At 41.6% G+C, this 17,015-nt stretch overlaps 1 protein-coding gene across 1 annotated transcript in view; it reads left to right on the top strand.

Annotated features, from left to right (window-relative positions):
* Positions 1–17,015, top strand: part of USP50 (ubiquitin specific peptidase 50) — a 47,680-nt gene that overhangs the window by 6,479 nt on the left and 24,186 nt on the right. Inside the window, exons 5-6 of the mRNA XM_023227147.3 lie at positions 1,979–2,121; positions 9,783–9,915. Of these exons, the coding sequence (XP_023082915.2) occupies positions 1,979–2,121; positions 9,783–9,915 (276 nt within the window). The remainder of the gene's footprint in view (positions 1–1,978; positions 2,122–9,782; positions 9,916–17,015) is intronic.

Raw genomic sequence — 17,015 nt, forward strand, 5'->3', positions numbered from 1 at the left:
TTATTTTTTCCCCCGGCTCGGGGGGAGGGGGCGGGTCTTCGGTCACTACAAGCTCCGCCTCCCGGGTTTACGCCATTCTCCTGCCTCAGCCTCCCGAGGAGCTGGGACTATAGGCGCCCGCCTCGTCGCCCGGCTAGTTTTTTGTATTTTTAAGTAGAGACAGGGTTTCACCGTATTAGCCAGGATGGTCTCGATCTCCTGACCTCATGATCCACCCATCTCGGCCTCCCAACGTGCTGGGATTACAGGCTTGAGCCACCGCGCCTGGCCCTCAATCATATTTTTAAATGTACTCAATGAAATAGCCTGATTGTAAAACTGGAAATATAGTGGGGTTTATTCAGTCTATTGAGATAGATTTGTGCATAAAAGAAATTTGTAATTTCTTGCAAAAATTTGTGACCCTCCCTTACCCCAGAGGTCTGTAAGGCCCAGACTTGGAACTAGATATAAAACATTCTAGACTCTCAGTCTCGCGCTCTTATATTTTGGACTAAAGCTGTGAAATGTTTTGGAAAGACAGAATGGAATCTAGTGCCTTGGTTTACCTCTCAAATTTTCTTCGCCACAATGCCAAAAGTTAATCTGTAACTGGGGATGTGAGCATGGGGTGAGTGGCAGTAGAAGGCAGCCAGCAATAAGGAGCAAACAAGGGGCAGACAGCAGTAAGTTTTCTTGCAGAATTATATAAATTTATATTTTTTCTTCCTAAATTTTATTGCTAAAAGTTTTACCTACCAGAATTGGAGAATAGAATCCTATTACTTATTCAGCACTGGGCTTTGTTTCTCAGCTCAAACTGCTAAAGATTGTTGGAAAGAAATTCCAAACACCTAAGTAAGGTGCCAGTGGGTCCTCTGCAAACAAAATCTGTGCTCATCTTCTTCCAGTTAATGGTTTGCAGAACCAAGGACCTGGCCACATTGAGGATCTCTCCTATGGATATGGAGTCTAATTTATCCCTGTTCTGCTATCTTTATCATAGGCCACCCCCAAACCCTGAGAGTCATTTTTGTCACCAGATCATTTTAGCAATGAGATGAATAGCATAAAGCAGCTGCCTGATTTCACTGGTGAAAACTGCAAAGTCGCCGGGCATGGAGGCTCATGCCTGTAATCCCAGCACTTTGAGAGGCCAAGGCAGACAGATCATGAGGTCAAGAGATCGAGACCATCCTGGCCAACATGGTGAAACTCCATCTCTACTAAAAATACAGAAATTAGCTGGGCATGGTGGCATGTGCCTGTAGTCCTGGCTACTTGGAGGCTGAGGCAGGAGAATTGCTTGAATCCAGGAGGCAGAGGTTGCGGTGAGCCAAGATCGCACCACTGCACTCCAGCCTGGCGACAGAGCGAGCCTCCATCTCGAAAAAATAAATAAATAAATAAATAAAATTTAAAAATAAATAAAAATTGCAAAATCAGTATGATTCAGGAAAAAACAGAAAAGTTAAAATGCTTATTTATAGGCTGGGTGTGGTGGCTCACGCCTGTAATCCCAGCACTTTGGGAGGCCGAGGTAGGCAGATCACCCCGTTTCTACTAAAAATACAAAGATTAGCTGGGCTTGGTGGTGCGTGCCTGTAGTCCCAGCTCCTTAGGAGGCTAAGGCAGGAGAATCACTTGAACTGTGAGGTGGAGGTTGCAGTGAGTCGAGATCATGCCACTGTAGTCCAGCCTGTGCAACAGAGTGAGACTCCATCTCAAAAAAAAAGAAAACAAAAAACCCAAAAAACTGATTTATAGATTATAAGTGAGGTAGGCACTCAAATCCATCTCAGTAACAAGAAATACCTTCTAGGTGGATTTTACAGGTATCTGGCTGCAACTAGTGAGACTGCTATCTTCTGGACTTGTTGACTTTGAGAAAAGCACTGAGAATTACATTTCCTCGGCATTTGCAAAGTTCCAATAGAAACAGAGAGTGCAGGTTGCAGTCGATCCAATTTGGTCACCAAATCCTTTTTTTCCTGAACAGGACTGTCTCCAGTGTTTTTTTCAACAAGACACACTGACCTGGAACAACCAAATTCACTGCTCCTTTTGTGAAACCAAGCAAGAAACTGCCGTGAGGGCTGGTATTTCCAAGGCACCCAAAATAATTATTTTTCACCTTAAAAGGTATGGATTTTTACATTTTGTGGGCACATATTTTTGAACAGCTTTCTAGAGATGTAATTCACATGCCAATAATTGGCCCATTTAGAGTATACAGTTCAATGATATTTGGTATATTACATTATTGTTTTTAAATTGTGATAAAATATATACAGCATAACATAAAACTTTGCCATTTTATCAATTCTAATCATACAATTCATTGGGATTCACTATTCACAATGTTGTGCAACAATCATCACTGTTTCTAAAACTTCTTCATCACCCAAACAGAAACTCTGTAACCTTTAGTAACTCCACATTCCTGCCCCGCGAGTCCCTGGTAAGATACTTCAGTGATGGTCTGTCAAGGTCTTTGGCGTATTTTAAAAATTGGGTTGTTGGTTTTCTTTCTTTCTTTCTTTTTTTTTTTTTTTTTGAGACGGAGTCTCACTCTGTTGCCAGGCTGGAGTGCAGTGATATGATCTCGGCTCACTGCAACCTCCACCTCCCGAGTTCAAGCTATTTTCCTGCCTCAGCCTCCCTAGTAGCTGGGACTACAGGTGCATGCCACCATGCCCAGCTAATTTCTTTTGTATTTTTAGTAGACATGGGGTTTCACCATGTTGGCCAGGATGGTCTAATCTCTTGACCTCATGATCCGCCTGCCTCGGTCTCCCAAAGTTCTGGGATTACAGGCGTGAGCCACTGTGCCTGGCCAGGTTGTTGGTTTTCTAGTTGTTGAGTTTTAAGATTTCCCTTCCCTTCCCTTCCCTCCCCTTCCCTTCCCTTCCCTCCCCTCCCCTCCCCTCCCTTCTTTTTTTCAATCTCTCGCTTTGTCACACAGGCTGGAGTGCAGTGGTGCAATCTCAGTTCTTGCAGTCTCCGCTTCTCTGGTTCAAGCCTTTCTCCTGCCTCAGCCTCCAGAGTAGCTGGGACTACAGGCACCTGCCAGCATGCCTGGCTAATTCTTACTTTTTTTGGTAGAGACACGTTTTCACCATGTTGCCCAGGCAGGTCTCGAACTCCTGAGCTCAGGTGATCTGAATGATCTGCCCACTTTAGTCTCCCAAAGTGCTTGGATTATAGGCATGAGCCACTGTGCCTAGCCAAATTTCTTGCATATTTTCAATAGCAGTTCTTTACCAGAGGTGTTTTTTTTTTTGTTGTTGTTCATGGCTTGTTTTTTATTCTCTTGACAGTGTTTTGTAGAGCAGAAAATTTTGACTTTAATGGAGTCCAGCTTATCAATTTTTTTGTAAAGGAGGCCTTTGGTGTTGTAGCTAAAAAGTCATTGCCAAACACAAGATTATCTAGATCTTCTCCAGTGTTATCTTCCAGGAGTTTTGTAGTTTTCTGTTTTACGTTTTGGTCTGTGATCCATTTTGAGTTAATTTTTGTGAAGGGTGTAAGGTTTGTGTGTGGATTCTTCTTCTATTTTTTTTCATGTAGATATCCAGTTGTCTCAGCACCATTTGTTGAAAAAGGTTATCTTTTCTCCATTGTATTCCTTTGTTCCTTTGTCAGTGATCAGTTGATCATACCTTTGTGGGTCCATTTCCGAGCTCTCTTGTCTATACCATGCTTTTTCTTTTTTTTTTTTTTTTCAGCAATACCACACAGTCTTGATTATTCTGGTTTTAAAATAAGTTTTGAAGTTTGGTAATGTCAGTCCAATTATGTTTTCCTTCAGTATAGTTTTGGCTACTCTGGATCTTTTACCTCATCCCATAAACTTTAGAATCATTTTGTCAATATCCACAAAATAAGTTATTGGGATTTTGATTGGAATTACATTGTATTTACAGATCAAATTGGGAAGAACTGACATCCTGACAATATTGAAGCTTCTTATCCATGAATATAGAATATATCTCTCTGTTTATTTAGGTTCTTCTCAGATTTCTTTCATGAGAATTTTCTAGTTTTCCTTCTATAGGTCTTGTACATATTTTGTTAATTTTATAACTCAGTATTTCATTTTTGAGGGTGCTAATGTGAATGGTATTGTGGAGTTTTTTTTATTTAAATTTTTTTTTTTTTTTTTTTTTTTTTGAGACAGAGTCTTGCTCTGTCACCCAGGCTGGAGTGCAGTGACACGGTCTCGGCTCACTGCAAGCTCCGCCTCCCAGGTTCACGCCATTCTCCTGCCTCAGCCTCCTGAGTAGCTGGGACTACAGGTGCCTGCCACCACGCCCGGCTAATTTTTTGTATTTTTAGTAGAGAAAGGGATTCCCCGTGTAGCTAGGATGGTCTCGATCTCCTGACCTCGTGATCCGCCCGCCTTGGCCTCCCAAAGTGCTGGGATTACAGGCATGACCCACCGCGCCTGGCCTGGATCTGTCCATTTCTAACAGAGGTGTGTTAATATCTCCAACTATAAAAGTAGATTTATCTATTTCTCCTTGCAGTTCTATCAGTTTTTCCTTTGTGTGTGTGTGTGTGTGTTTGTGAGACAGGGTTTCGCTCTGTTGCCCAGGCTGGAGTGCAGTGGTGCAGTCTTGGCTCACTGCAAATTCTGCCTCCTGGGTTTAAGCAATTCTCATGTCCCACCCTCCTGAGTAGCTGGGATTACAGGTGCGTGCCACCACACCTGCCTAGTTTTTGTATTTTTAGTAGAGACAAGGTTTAGCCATGTTGGCCAGGCTGGACTCGAACTCCTGACCTCAAGCGGCCCACCTACCTCGGCCTCCCAATGTGCTGGGATTACAGGCATGAGCCACGGTGCCCAGCCAGTTTTTCCTCATGTATTTTGACCCTTTGTTGTTAAGTGCATATACGTTAAGAATTTCTATGTCTTCTTGAAAAATTGATCCCTTTATCATTATATATGGCCCTTTTTATCCTCAATCATTCTTTGTTTTGAAGACTGCTCTGTCTGAAATTAATATAGCTACTCCCACTTTCTTAGTGGTAGGATGGTTTGTTTTCCTCCATCTGTTTACTTTAGTCTCTATGTGTCTTTATATTGCAAGTATGTTTCTTGTACACAGTATATAGTTGGATTTTGTTTTTGATTCACTGTGACAATCTGTGTTTTAATTAATGTATATAGACCACTGACATTCAAAGTGATTGTTGATGCCGTTGGGTTAAATATCTGTTGTACTTGTTACTGCTTTCTATTTGTTGCCCTTGTTCTTTGTGTTTCTGTTTTTATCTACCACTCTTTTCCTGCTTTTTGTGGTTTTAATTGAGCATCTTATATGACTCCATTTTCTCTCCTTTATTACCATATCAGCTATACTTTTTAAAACATTTTTTATTGGTTGCCTTAGAGTTTGCAATATACATTTACAACTAATCCATGTCCACTTTCAAATAACACCATGCTGCTTTCCTTGTATCATTGCTGTCATTCATTTCACTTATATATAAAGATACACAAGAATATATATGATATATATGTAAGCATACATAATTGAATATATTGTCTCTATTATTGTTTGGAATAAACTGTTATGTTAGATCAATTAATAAGAAGAAAACAGTTTTCATTTTACCCTCACTTATTCCTTCCTCAGTGCTCTTTCTTTATGTGGATCCAAGTGCTTGACCTATATCATTTTCCTTCTCTGTGAAGGATTTCTTTTAACATTTTTTTTTTTTTTTTTTTTTTTTTTTTGATGGAGTCCTTCTCTGTTGCCCAGCCTGGAAGGCAGTGGCATGATCTCGGCTCACTGCAACCTCTGCCTCACAGGTTCAAGCGATTCTCCTGCCTCAGCCTCCTGAGTAGCTGAGATTACAGACCTGCACCACCATGCCAGGCTAATTTTGTTATTTTTGGTAGAGACGGGGTTTCACCATGTTGCCGGGGTGGTTTTGAACTCTCTACCTCAAGTGATCCACCCGCGTTGGCTTCCCAGAGTAGCTGTGATTACAGGCATGAGCCACCGTGCCCAGCCTCTTTTAATATTTCTTGCAAGGCAGGTCTACTGGCAAAAAATTCCCTTAATGTTTCTTTGTCCAATGACGTCATTATTTCCCTTCACGTTTGAAGGTTAATTTTACAGGGTACAGAATTGTAGGTTGGTGGTTTTCTTCTCTTTTAACACTTTCAATATTTTATTCTTGTTTCTTTCTTCTTGTTTGCATGGTTTCTGAGAAGTTAGATGTAATTCTTATGTTTGCTCCTCTATATGTGTGGTTTCTGCCCCCCACTCTGGCTTCTTTTGGGATTTTTGTCCTTATCTTTGATATTCTGCAGTTTGAAAATGAAATACCTAGGTGTCATTTTTCTGGTATTTATCTTTCTTGGTGTTCTCTGAGCTTCCTGAATCTGTGGTTTGGTGTATGGCATTAATCTGGGAAAATTCTCAGTCATTATTGTTTCAAATATTTTTTCTGTTTTTTTCTCTTTCTTTTCCTTTTGGTATTTCCATTACACAGATGTTACATCTTCATAGTTGTCCCACAGGCCTTGGATATTGTTGTGCTTTTTTTTTTTAAGTCTATATTCTTTTTATTTTTATTTTTTAGTAGAGATCCAGGGATGCGGGGAGGGGCTCTTACTGTGTTGCCCAGGCTGGTCTGGAACTCCTGAGCTCAGGCGATTCTTCCACCTTGGCCTCCCAAAGTGCTGGGATACAGGCGTGAGCCACTGCGCCCAGCCGGTCTTTTTTCTTTCTTCTTTTCAGTTGTAAAGATTTCTACTGAGGTTCCTCAAGTTCAGAGATTTTCTTCAGCTGTGTGCAGTCTACTAATAAGCCCATCAGAGGCTTTCTTCACGTGTTAGTGTTTTTTTCCTCTAGCAGTTAAAAAAACAAAAACAAAACCAACAACTAACCACTATACTAACAAGGATACCTCTAGCATTTCTTTCGGTTCATTCTTAGGATTTCCAAGTCTCTGCTTACATTGACCATCTGTTCTTGCAAGCTGTCTACTTTTATTCATTAGAACCCTTAGTATGTTCATCAGTTTTAAATTCTCAGTCTGGTAATTCCCACACCCCTGCCCTATCTAGTTCTGATACTTATTGTCTCTTCAAACTGTGTTTTTTGCCTTTTAGTATGCCTTGTAATTTTTTCCTGATAGCCAGATACGATGAACTGGGTAAGAGAAACTGACGTAAACAGACCTTGATGATGTGGTGTTAAGCCAGAGGGGTGGGAAGCGCTCTGTAATCCTACGAGTGGGTCCCGGTCTTTTAATGAACTTAAGCCTCCAGACTACGAACTTCACAAGTGCTCCTCAGTCCCTTCACACCTGCTTTGGTGGAACAGGATGGTTAGGATGGAACAGGAACTGGAGTTACGTGTTTTCCTCCCCCCAGGTCAGTTAAGCTCTGATAAAACCCCAGCAGGTTAGGCTCTGGTTAATGAGTTTCTCCTGTGGGCAGGCGTTAAGAACCAGGTGCGCCAGTGTATTTCAGAATGGTTTCTTTCCCTTCTTCCTGCCGGAAGCATGAGGAGCGTTGTCTCTAATACTTAACCGTGAGAGTGTGGTTGGGCTCCTGGAGGGAAAACTCACAAAGTAGGGGTCCCCAGTGACTGGATTCTTTGGAGTTTTTAACTCTCAGATTCTTCACTGAGCCTCTAGCAAATTAGTCAATTACAGTCCAGGTTTTCCTAGGCAGACCTGTTCCCTCAGAGGTTTCTGCTCGGCAGTTTTGGCTCTGGTAAGTTTGTGATTCTCTATGTTTGCTGGTCTGTTTTTCCAGTTTTGGGGGCAGTGGTTTATCCTGTGACCTCACGGCTCTTTCAGCTCTACCAAGACCTGTTTGTTTTCCTTTTGGTTAATTCTTTCCTTCCTGAAGGAAAATAACCAAAAGTTTTATTTAGCTTTTAACTTGTTAGGACAGAACGGTGACTTCCAAGTGTACTTACGTGTAGAACTGAAAACTAGACGTCTCTCATCATTGCTTTCGGTGTTCAAACTGTTCAAAATTGGCCAGTGGGAGCCCCTTCAAGTTAGCTCCTGGGGTCCCGTGAGTTTATTAGGGTATGCTTACAAAAAAAAAGTATCATTTTCAGGTGCACAGTTGTGTGAATTCTGACAAATGCATGCAGTCATGTAGCCATTACAACCAACATATAAACCATTTCCATCACCTCAAAAAGTTCTCTCGTGCTCCTAACTAATCACTCTCCTTCCCGACCCTAAGCCTATAGAAATTGCTCATCTGATTCCCAACCTTATAATTTTGTGTTTTTCAGAATGTGCTGTCACACTGTATGTAGCTTTTAGTTTTTCTTTCACTTAGCGTGATTCTTTTGAAATACGTGTTGTTGCATGCATCAGTAGTCCCTTTTTTACTGCTGTGTGCTATTCCTTTTTGTGAGTATACCACAGTTGCATGTCTCCACCAGTTGATGGACGTTTGGGTTGTTTTCAGTTTTGAGTAGTTAGGAATACAGCTTCTACAAACACTAGCAGATAGCTTGTTATGTGGGCCTAAGTCTTCATTTCTCTTGGGATGATACCCAGGTATAGAATTGCTGGATCACATGGCATTCCCTTAGTTTTTTGAAAACAGGGTATCTTGCTTTCTGGCACAAGAATGTCTCGGTCTCAGTAATTTCCCAGCCTCAGACCTATATCAGCCATTTTTCCAAAATGAACATAATTTTTTTTTTAAAAAGCTTCTGAGTAACTGATGTGAGCCTAGATTTACAAAGTTAGGATCTATGTAACAATACAGAATGTGAAAGATTTTCACAAAATGTTCTTATTAAAACATTATATTAAAACGTTAAAAAAAACCTCAGAGCTTGAAAACGACATTGCCAAGACTACCTGTGCCGAAATCAAGATAAGGAAAAGCTGAGCCAGCTTCGTTAGAATAAACAGGTTCAGTTGCAGCAAAAAGCCTCAGGAATTATCAGTGTGGTTTCCACATCCCCCAGTGCTGACAGCCTTGGTTATCCCTTTCTTTTTGCCCTACTAGATTCAAGTTTAGCTTGAATCTTTACTATCTCACTCCCTGATTCAAATTCCAGTCTCATTTTAGTGAGCCTTGTGGATGTGGTATTTAAATAGATAAGAGAAAAGTAATTTATAAGTCTGTACCAAATAATCTTTCCAAGAAATTACTTTTTTTTTTTGAGATGGAGTCTTGCTCTGTCGCCCAGGCTGGAGTGCAGTGGTGCGATCTCAGCTCACTGTAACCTCCACCTCCCAGGTTCAAGTGATTCTCCGACCTCAGCCTCCTGAGTACCTGGGATTACAGGCATCCACCATCATGCCCAGCTAATTTTTTCGCATTTTTAGTAGAGACGAGATTTCACCATGTTGGCCAGACTGGTTCTAACTCCTGACCTCAAGTGATCCACCCACTTCAGCCTCCCAAAGTGCTAAGATTACAGGCTTGAGCCACCACGCCAGGCCAGAGATTACTTTTTTTTAGAGATAGGGTCTCACTCTGTCACCCAGGCTGGAGTGCAGTGGCTTGATCACGACTCCCTCAGCCTCCCTATGCTCAGGTGATCCTCCTACCTTAGCCTCCTGAGTAGCTGGGACTACAGGTGAGAATTCTATGTAGAGACAGGGTTTTGCCTTGTTACTCAGGCTGGTCTCAAACTCCTGGGCTCAAGGGATATGCCCTGGCCTCCCACCATTGTGGAATTACAGGCATGAGCCACTGTGCCCAGCCAAGAAATTACTTTTAAGATACTTGGAATTTGTCATGTAGACAAATGAGTGGTTCACAAGCTTACTTTGTATTTTACACATTATCCCTACAGGTTTGACATTCAGGGTACAATGAAAAGGAAGCTGAGAACGGATATTCATTACCCACTCACCAATTTGGACCTCACTCCTTATATTTGCCCAATTTTCCGGAAATATCCTAAATACAATCTCTGTGCAGTGGTGGTGAGTAAAAACAAACTGGTAAAAGTAACCCAATTTTGGCTGGGCGCGGTGGCTCACGCCTGTAATCCCAGCACTTTGGGAGGCTGAAGCAGGCGGATCATGAGGTCAGGAGATCTAGACCATCCTGGCTAACACAGCGAGACCTCATCTCTACTAAAAATACAAAAAAAAAAAAAAAAAAAAATTAGCTGGGCGTGGTGGCAGGCACCAGTAGTCCCAGCTACTCGGGAGGCTGAGGCAGAAGAATGGTGTGAACCCAGGAGGCGGAGCTTGCAGTGAGCCGAGATCGCTCCACAGCACTCCAGCCTAGGCAACAGAGGGAAATTCCATCTCAAAAAAAAAAAAAAAAAGTAACCCAATTGTAAAGAAAACTCTATAATTATCTGCTCAAATCCCTATTTCTCCTGTCTCTCCCTGACTTTTTTTTTTTTTTTTCTTCTCCCTGACTTCTTTTATGCCCTACTTTAAAAATATATAGACCAGGAAACTCTCCACTTTGACCTAGACAAGTAGAGGAACAAAGAAATAAAATATACTGTTCACTGCCTCTTGATTTTCTCTCCACTCAGTGGCTATTTTAGATCTAAGATCTAAGGATACTTGCAAATTGTGCTCCTAGAGGCAGCAGGAGAAGTTGGTTCTAGTAGCTTAACATTGCTTTTGAGACAGGGCCTTGCTCTGTTGCCCAGGCTGGAGTGCCGTCGGTGGTACAATCACAGCTCACTGCAGCCTCCAACTCAGTGATCCTCCCCGACTAGCTGAGACTACAGGCATGTGCATTTACAAGCAGCTGAGACTACAGGCATGAAAATACAGGCTTTTTTTTTTCTTTCTTTCTTTTAAAGTAGAGATGAGGTCTCACTATGCTGCCCATGCTGGTCTTGACCTCCTGGGCTCAAGGGACCCTCCCACCCTGGCCCCTTAAAGTGCTGAGATTACAAGCATCAGCCACCAGGCCCAGCCTTTGATAGTTTTATGTTGAATAACCATGAACCACTTTGTGGCCAAAGCTGCAAAACAGTAGGTACATACTAGCCACAAGATTCAGTGCCTGTATACAGCCAGGCCTAGAAAAACTCTGGGGTCCCCATGGTTCTAAGTCAACTATGATCAATGAAGATTTCCTGAAGGAAAGCAAGCATGGAGTATAATTTAGACCAAATCACCGGAATTCACATCAACCATCCCCAAGTAGCAAGCCTCTCTGGGTTTCTGTTCTGCATCACGGTGTTAAAGATCTGTCTCACAACATACTCATATTTCAAATTGTACCTGGGGCCCAGTTGTGTCTACATCAAATGGTTGAGACTCCCACTGGAGCCCAGTATGATTCACCAGAGTCTACCAAAGTCTCATTTGCCTCTTCAGCTTATTGTTGAATTAGTGTCTTCTAAAATGTGAATCCCACTGGTCTTCCTCATTAGCAGCTCTCAGAACCGTACCTCCACACTTGAACAAAATTATCAGCTCAGTATTTTGTGTGTTCACTTCGAGCCTCGATATTCTCCTTTCCAATTTATCCTGCTCCCAAACATGTCTTTTCTTCTCTCACTTCCTTGCTTGGGAATCTAGAGTGGCATTCTCTTCTCTATTATATCAAATGCAGACTCTGATGTAGATTCCCAAACAGTGCAGGAACTGCCTCCTTTATATTTTACTATTTTTATTTCTCATGTAGATGTTTCTGCTTTAAGAAAATCCAAATGACAAAAGTCTGAATTTAACATAAAAATTATAATTATTGCTGGGCTTAGTGGCTCCCTCTTGTATTAATAATTCCAGCAATTGTGGCGGCTGAGGTGGAAGGATTGCTTGGAGCCAGGAGTTAGAGACTATGGTGAGCTATGATTGCTCCTCTGCACTCCAGCCTGGGTGACAGGGCAAGACACCATCTCTTTAAAAAAAAAAAAAAAAAAATGTTCATTATGGAGAAATATATGTTTATATAAAATATCACCCCAAACCTCCTATAAATTCTTAGTCCTAGGCCAGGCACAGTGGCTCACGCCTGTAATCCCAGCACTTTGGGAGGCTGAGGTAGGAGGATCGCTTGAGTCCCGGAATTTAAGCCAGCAGCCCTGGCAACATGGCAAAACCCCATCTCTTAAAGAACAAAAAACAAAACAACAACAACAACAACAAAAAACTTAGTTATTTTAGTAATCAAACTATTATTGGTTGATTAAGGGGCCAAAAGTTGATTTTGAAAGAGAACTATATTTAGAATTTGCTGCAAATTGATGATTCATCAGAGATAAAAACTAAGCATCTGTAAGGCCGGGCGTGGTGGCTCACATCTATAATCCCAGCACTTTGGGAGGCTGAGGTGGGCAGATCACCTGAGGTCAGGAGTTTGAGACCAGTCTCGCAAACATGGTGAAACCTCATCTCTACTGAAAATGGAAAAAAATTAGCTGGGTGTGGTGGCGGGTACCTGTAATCCCAGCTACTCGGGAGACTGAGGCAGGAGAATTGCTTGAACTCGGGAGGCAGAGGTTGCAGTGAGCGAGATTGGGCCACTGCACTCTAGCCTGAGCGAGTGAGACTTGGTCTCAAAAAAAACCAAAAAAAAACAAAAAAAAACCCAATAAAAAACTAAGCATCTTTGAAATTGTGATGTATGACAGTAGGAATAAAACCATCTAGAGATTTGCTACTTAAAGTTTAGTCCTCAGGAGAATCATAGCATTGGCACCACTTGTTAGAAATAAAGAATCTCAGGCCGGGCATGGTGGCTCACGCCTGTAATCCCAGCACTTTGGGAGGCTGAGGTGGGCGGATCATGAGGTCAGGAGATTGAGATCAGGCTGGCCAACATGGTGAAACCCCACCTCTACTAAAAATACAAAAAAAAAAAAAAAAAAAAAAGGTAGCCGGGTGTGGTGGCATCTGCCCGTATTCCCAGCTACTCGGGAGGCTGAGGCAGGAGAATCACTTGAACCCGGGAGGCGGAGGTTGCAGTGAGCTGAGATTGCGCCACTGCACTCCAGCCTGGATGACAGAGACTCCATCTCAGAAAAAAGAGAAAAGAAGAATCTCAGGCCCTACCTCAGGCTCACTGAATTAGAATCTGCATTTTAATATCCCTGTGTGGTTTCTGTGCATAATGAAGTTTGAGACGCATACATCTCTAGAGTTGAAGGGAAGGATACGCCTGCGCCATCCTTAAAAGAGATTTATCGAGCCTTTGCAGGAGCCCTTGAAGAGTTTACTGCTTTGCAAGACAGGCTCTTTATTTGCTAGATTCTTTGTTAGATTTATTTTGTGAACACTTACATAGTGTTTGTTATGTATCAGACACTGTTCTAGGCACTTTACAAATAAGCATTTAATCCTTATTCTAGCCTTCGAGGTAGGCGCTCTGTTTATTCCCATTTTACAGAATGGGAAACAGGCACAGAGAGGTTAAATAGTTTGCCCCAAATCATTCTGCCTACAAAGAGCAGAGCCAAGACCTGAACCCAGGCAGACTGGCTCCAAACCGTCTTGCTCTCATCTCTGACACTGTACTGCCTCTGATTGTTAAACATGTCTCTATACTGAGCCCAAATCTACCATTCCTCCTTGTAGAGTCTTCCCATTTGTCCTAATTCTGTCCTCTGAAGCAGTGATAGCAATATGTGTGTGGCTTACAGTTAACAAATGCTTGTACATATGCATTAGCAAAGCAAAATACCTTTTTTTCTTATACATGTTCCTTCAAATATTTGAAAATGGCAATCATATGCTAACAATATCTAACTTCTTCAACCCTCCTCAAATCATTGGTTTCTAGAAAGAGTGTTTTTTAAAATGATGGAATACTTTAGGCACAAAAATCTGAACGGAGTAAGTAGTCATGCTTTTTGCAACCTAGGTAAAGACTACAGGCGTGAGCAGTGGCTCACGCCTGTAGTCCCAGCACTTCGGGAGGCCGAGGCAGGAGGATTGCTTGAGCTCAAGAGTTGGAGACCAGCCTGGGCAACATGGCGAAATCCCATCTCTACAAAAAAATCAAAAAGTTAGGTCAGGCGCGGTGGCTCAAGCCTGTAATCCCAGCACTTTGGGAGGCCGAGACGGGCGGATCACGAGGTCAGGAGATCGAGACCATCCTGGCTAACACGGTAAAACCCCATCTCTACTAAAAAAAAAAATACAAAACACTAGCCGGGCGAGGTGGCGGGCGCCTGTAGTCCCAGCTACTCGGGAGGCTGAGGCAGGAGAATGGCGTAAACCCGGGAGGCGGAGCTTGCAGTGAGCTGAGATCCGGTCACTGCACTCCAGCCCGGGCAACAGAGCGAGACTCTGTCTCAAAAAAAAAAAAAAAAAAAATGTTAGCCAAGCATAGTGGTACATACCTGTGGTCCTAGCTACTCAAGGGGCTGAGGTGGGAGGATCACTTGAGCTGGGGAGGTTGAGGCTGCAGCAAGCTGAGATAGTGCCACTGCACTCCAGCCTAAGCAACAGGGGGAAACTCTGCCTAAAATAAAATAATAATATAATACTGTAGATAAAAGAAAAGCCCCCTGTGTATCTTTAATGATCTCACTTCCATTTCCTGACGTAACCATTACCCGAATTCGGTGTATATTATTCCCATGCATTCTTTTCCGCAAATGTTTACATTCTCTGTTTTGCATATTCTCTATATCTGGTATCATACTGAACATATTCTTCTATAGATGCTTTTTCTCTTCAATATTATCTTTAATGATATTACTCCATCAATACATTAGCTTTTTAATTTATTAATATTTTAATTGATAAATCAAAATTTTATACATTAATGGGGTACAATGTCATGTTTTGAGAGATTATGTATCTATATACACCCACACACACAATGTGGAATGATTAAATCAAGCTAACATATTCCTCACCTCACTTATTTTTTGTGGTGAGGCATTTGAAATTTGCTCAGCTATTTTGAAATACACAATACCTTTTATTTACAATAGTCACTCTGCCATGCAATAGGTGTCAGATCTCCTCACTGAAACTTTATACCCTTTGACCAGAAACTCCTCATTCCTCAGTCCCCTCCCCAGCCTGTGGTAACCACCTCTACTCTCTACTTCGATGAGTTCAATTTTTTTTAGATTCCACATGTAAATGAAATCGTGCAGGATTTGTCTTTCTGTGCCTGGCTGATTGCACTTAGCATAGTGTCCTCCAGTTCCATCCATGCTGTTGCAAATGGCAGAATTTCATTTTTAAAGGCTGAATAGTGTTCCAAATATATCACATTTTCTTTATTCATTTATCCACTGACAGACGCTTAGTTTGATTCCATATCTTGGCTGTTGTGAATAATACTGCAATGAGCATGGGTGTGTAGATATCCCTTCAACGTATTGATTTCAATTCCTTTGGATGTATATCCAGAAGTCAGATTGCTGGTAGTAGGGGTTTTTTGTTGTTGTTTTTAAAGACTGGGTTTGCTCTGTCACCCAGGCTGGAGTACAGTGGCACAATCATGGCTCACTGCAGCCTTGAACTCCCAGGCTCAAGCGATCCTCCCACTTCAGCCTCCCAAGTATCTGAGACTACAGGCATGTGTTCCCACACCTGGCCTAGTTTTAGTTTTTTAAATCTTTTTACCATTTTCCATAATAACAGTACTAATTTACATTCCCACCAGCAAAGTACAGGATTCCTTTATCTCCACATCTTTGCCAGCACTTGTTACCTTTCATCTTTGTGATAATAGCCATTCTAACAGGTGTGAGGTGATCGCTCATTGTGGTTTTAATTTCTCTTTCCTTAATGCGTAATGATGTTGAACATTTTTGTCATGAACCCACTGGACATTTGTATGTCTTGAGAAACATCTGTTCTGGTTCTTTGTCCATTTTAAAATCAGGTTATTTGTTTTCTTGCTAATGAGTTGGGTTCTCATATATTTTAGATATTAACTGCTTATCAGATGTATGGTTTGCAAATATTTTCACCTATTTGTGTTATCTCTCCCCTTAGTTAATTGTTTCCTTTGCTGTGCAGAAGCTTCCACATTTGATGCGGAATGTCTATTTTTGTCTATATTTTTGTCTATTTTTGCTTTTATTGCCTGTGCTTTCAGGGTCACATTCAAAATAATCATTGCTCGGCCAGTGTTGTGGAGCTTCTCCATGTTTACTTCTAGTTGTTTCATAGTTTCAGGTCTTATGTTGAAGTCTTTAATCCATTTTGAGCTGGTTTTTGTTTACGATATGAGATAAGGATCCACTTTTATTCCTCTGCCTGCGAATATCCAGTTTTCCTGACACTATTTACTGTCCTTTCCCTATTTTATGTTCTTGGAACCTTTGTGGAAAATCATTTGACCATAAATGCCTGGGTTTATTTCTGAGCATTCCATACTGTTCCACTGGTCTACAGGTCGGCTTTTATGCCAGAACACGCAGTTTTGATTATAATAGCTTTATGTAACAACGTATTTTGAAATCAGGGAGTGCGATGCCTCCAGCTTTGTTCTTTTGGCCTGATTGTTTTGGCAATTTGGGGTCTTTTGTCATTTCATATAAATTTAAGGATTTTTTTTCTATTTCTGTAAAAAATTTCATTGGAAGTTTGATAGGGATTGCATTGAATCTAGATTGCTTTACATAGTATGGACATTTTAGCAATGTTAATTTTTCAAATCCAAGAACACAGGATATCTTTTCGTTTATTTGTATTTTCTTCAGTTTCTTTCTTCGATATGTAAAGTCTTCAGTATCTTTCACCTCCTTGGTTAAATTTACATCTAAGTAGTTTTTGTTGTTTTTGCTATTGCAAATGGGATTATTTTCTTAATTTCTTTTTTGGATAGTTTGTCATTAATGTATAGAAATGCCACTGTGGCCGGATGCAGTGGCTTATACCTGTAATCCCAGTTCTTTGGGAGGCTGAGGTGGGAGGATTGCTTGAGTCTGGGAGTTCAAGACCAGCCTGGACAACATAGGGCCACCCTGTCTCTACATAAAATTTTTAAAAATAGCCAAGTATAGTGGTGCACACCTGCTACTCCAGAGGCTGATGTGGAAGGATCGCTTGAGCCCAGGAGGTTGAAGCTGCAGTGAGCTGTGATTGCGCCACTGCACTCCAGCATGGGTGACAGAGCAAGACCCTGTCTCACCAAA

The sequence above is a fragment of the Piliocolobus tephrosceles genome, chromosome 6 (assembly GCF_002776525.5).
Source record: "Piliocolobus tephrosceles isolate RC106 chromosome 6, ASM277652v3, whole genome shotgun sequence".
NCBI lineage: Eukaryota > Metazoa > Chordata > Mammalia > Primates > Cercopithecidae > Piliocolobus > Piliocolobus tephrosceles.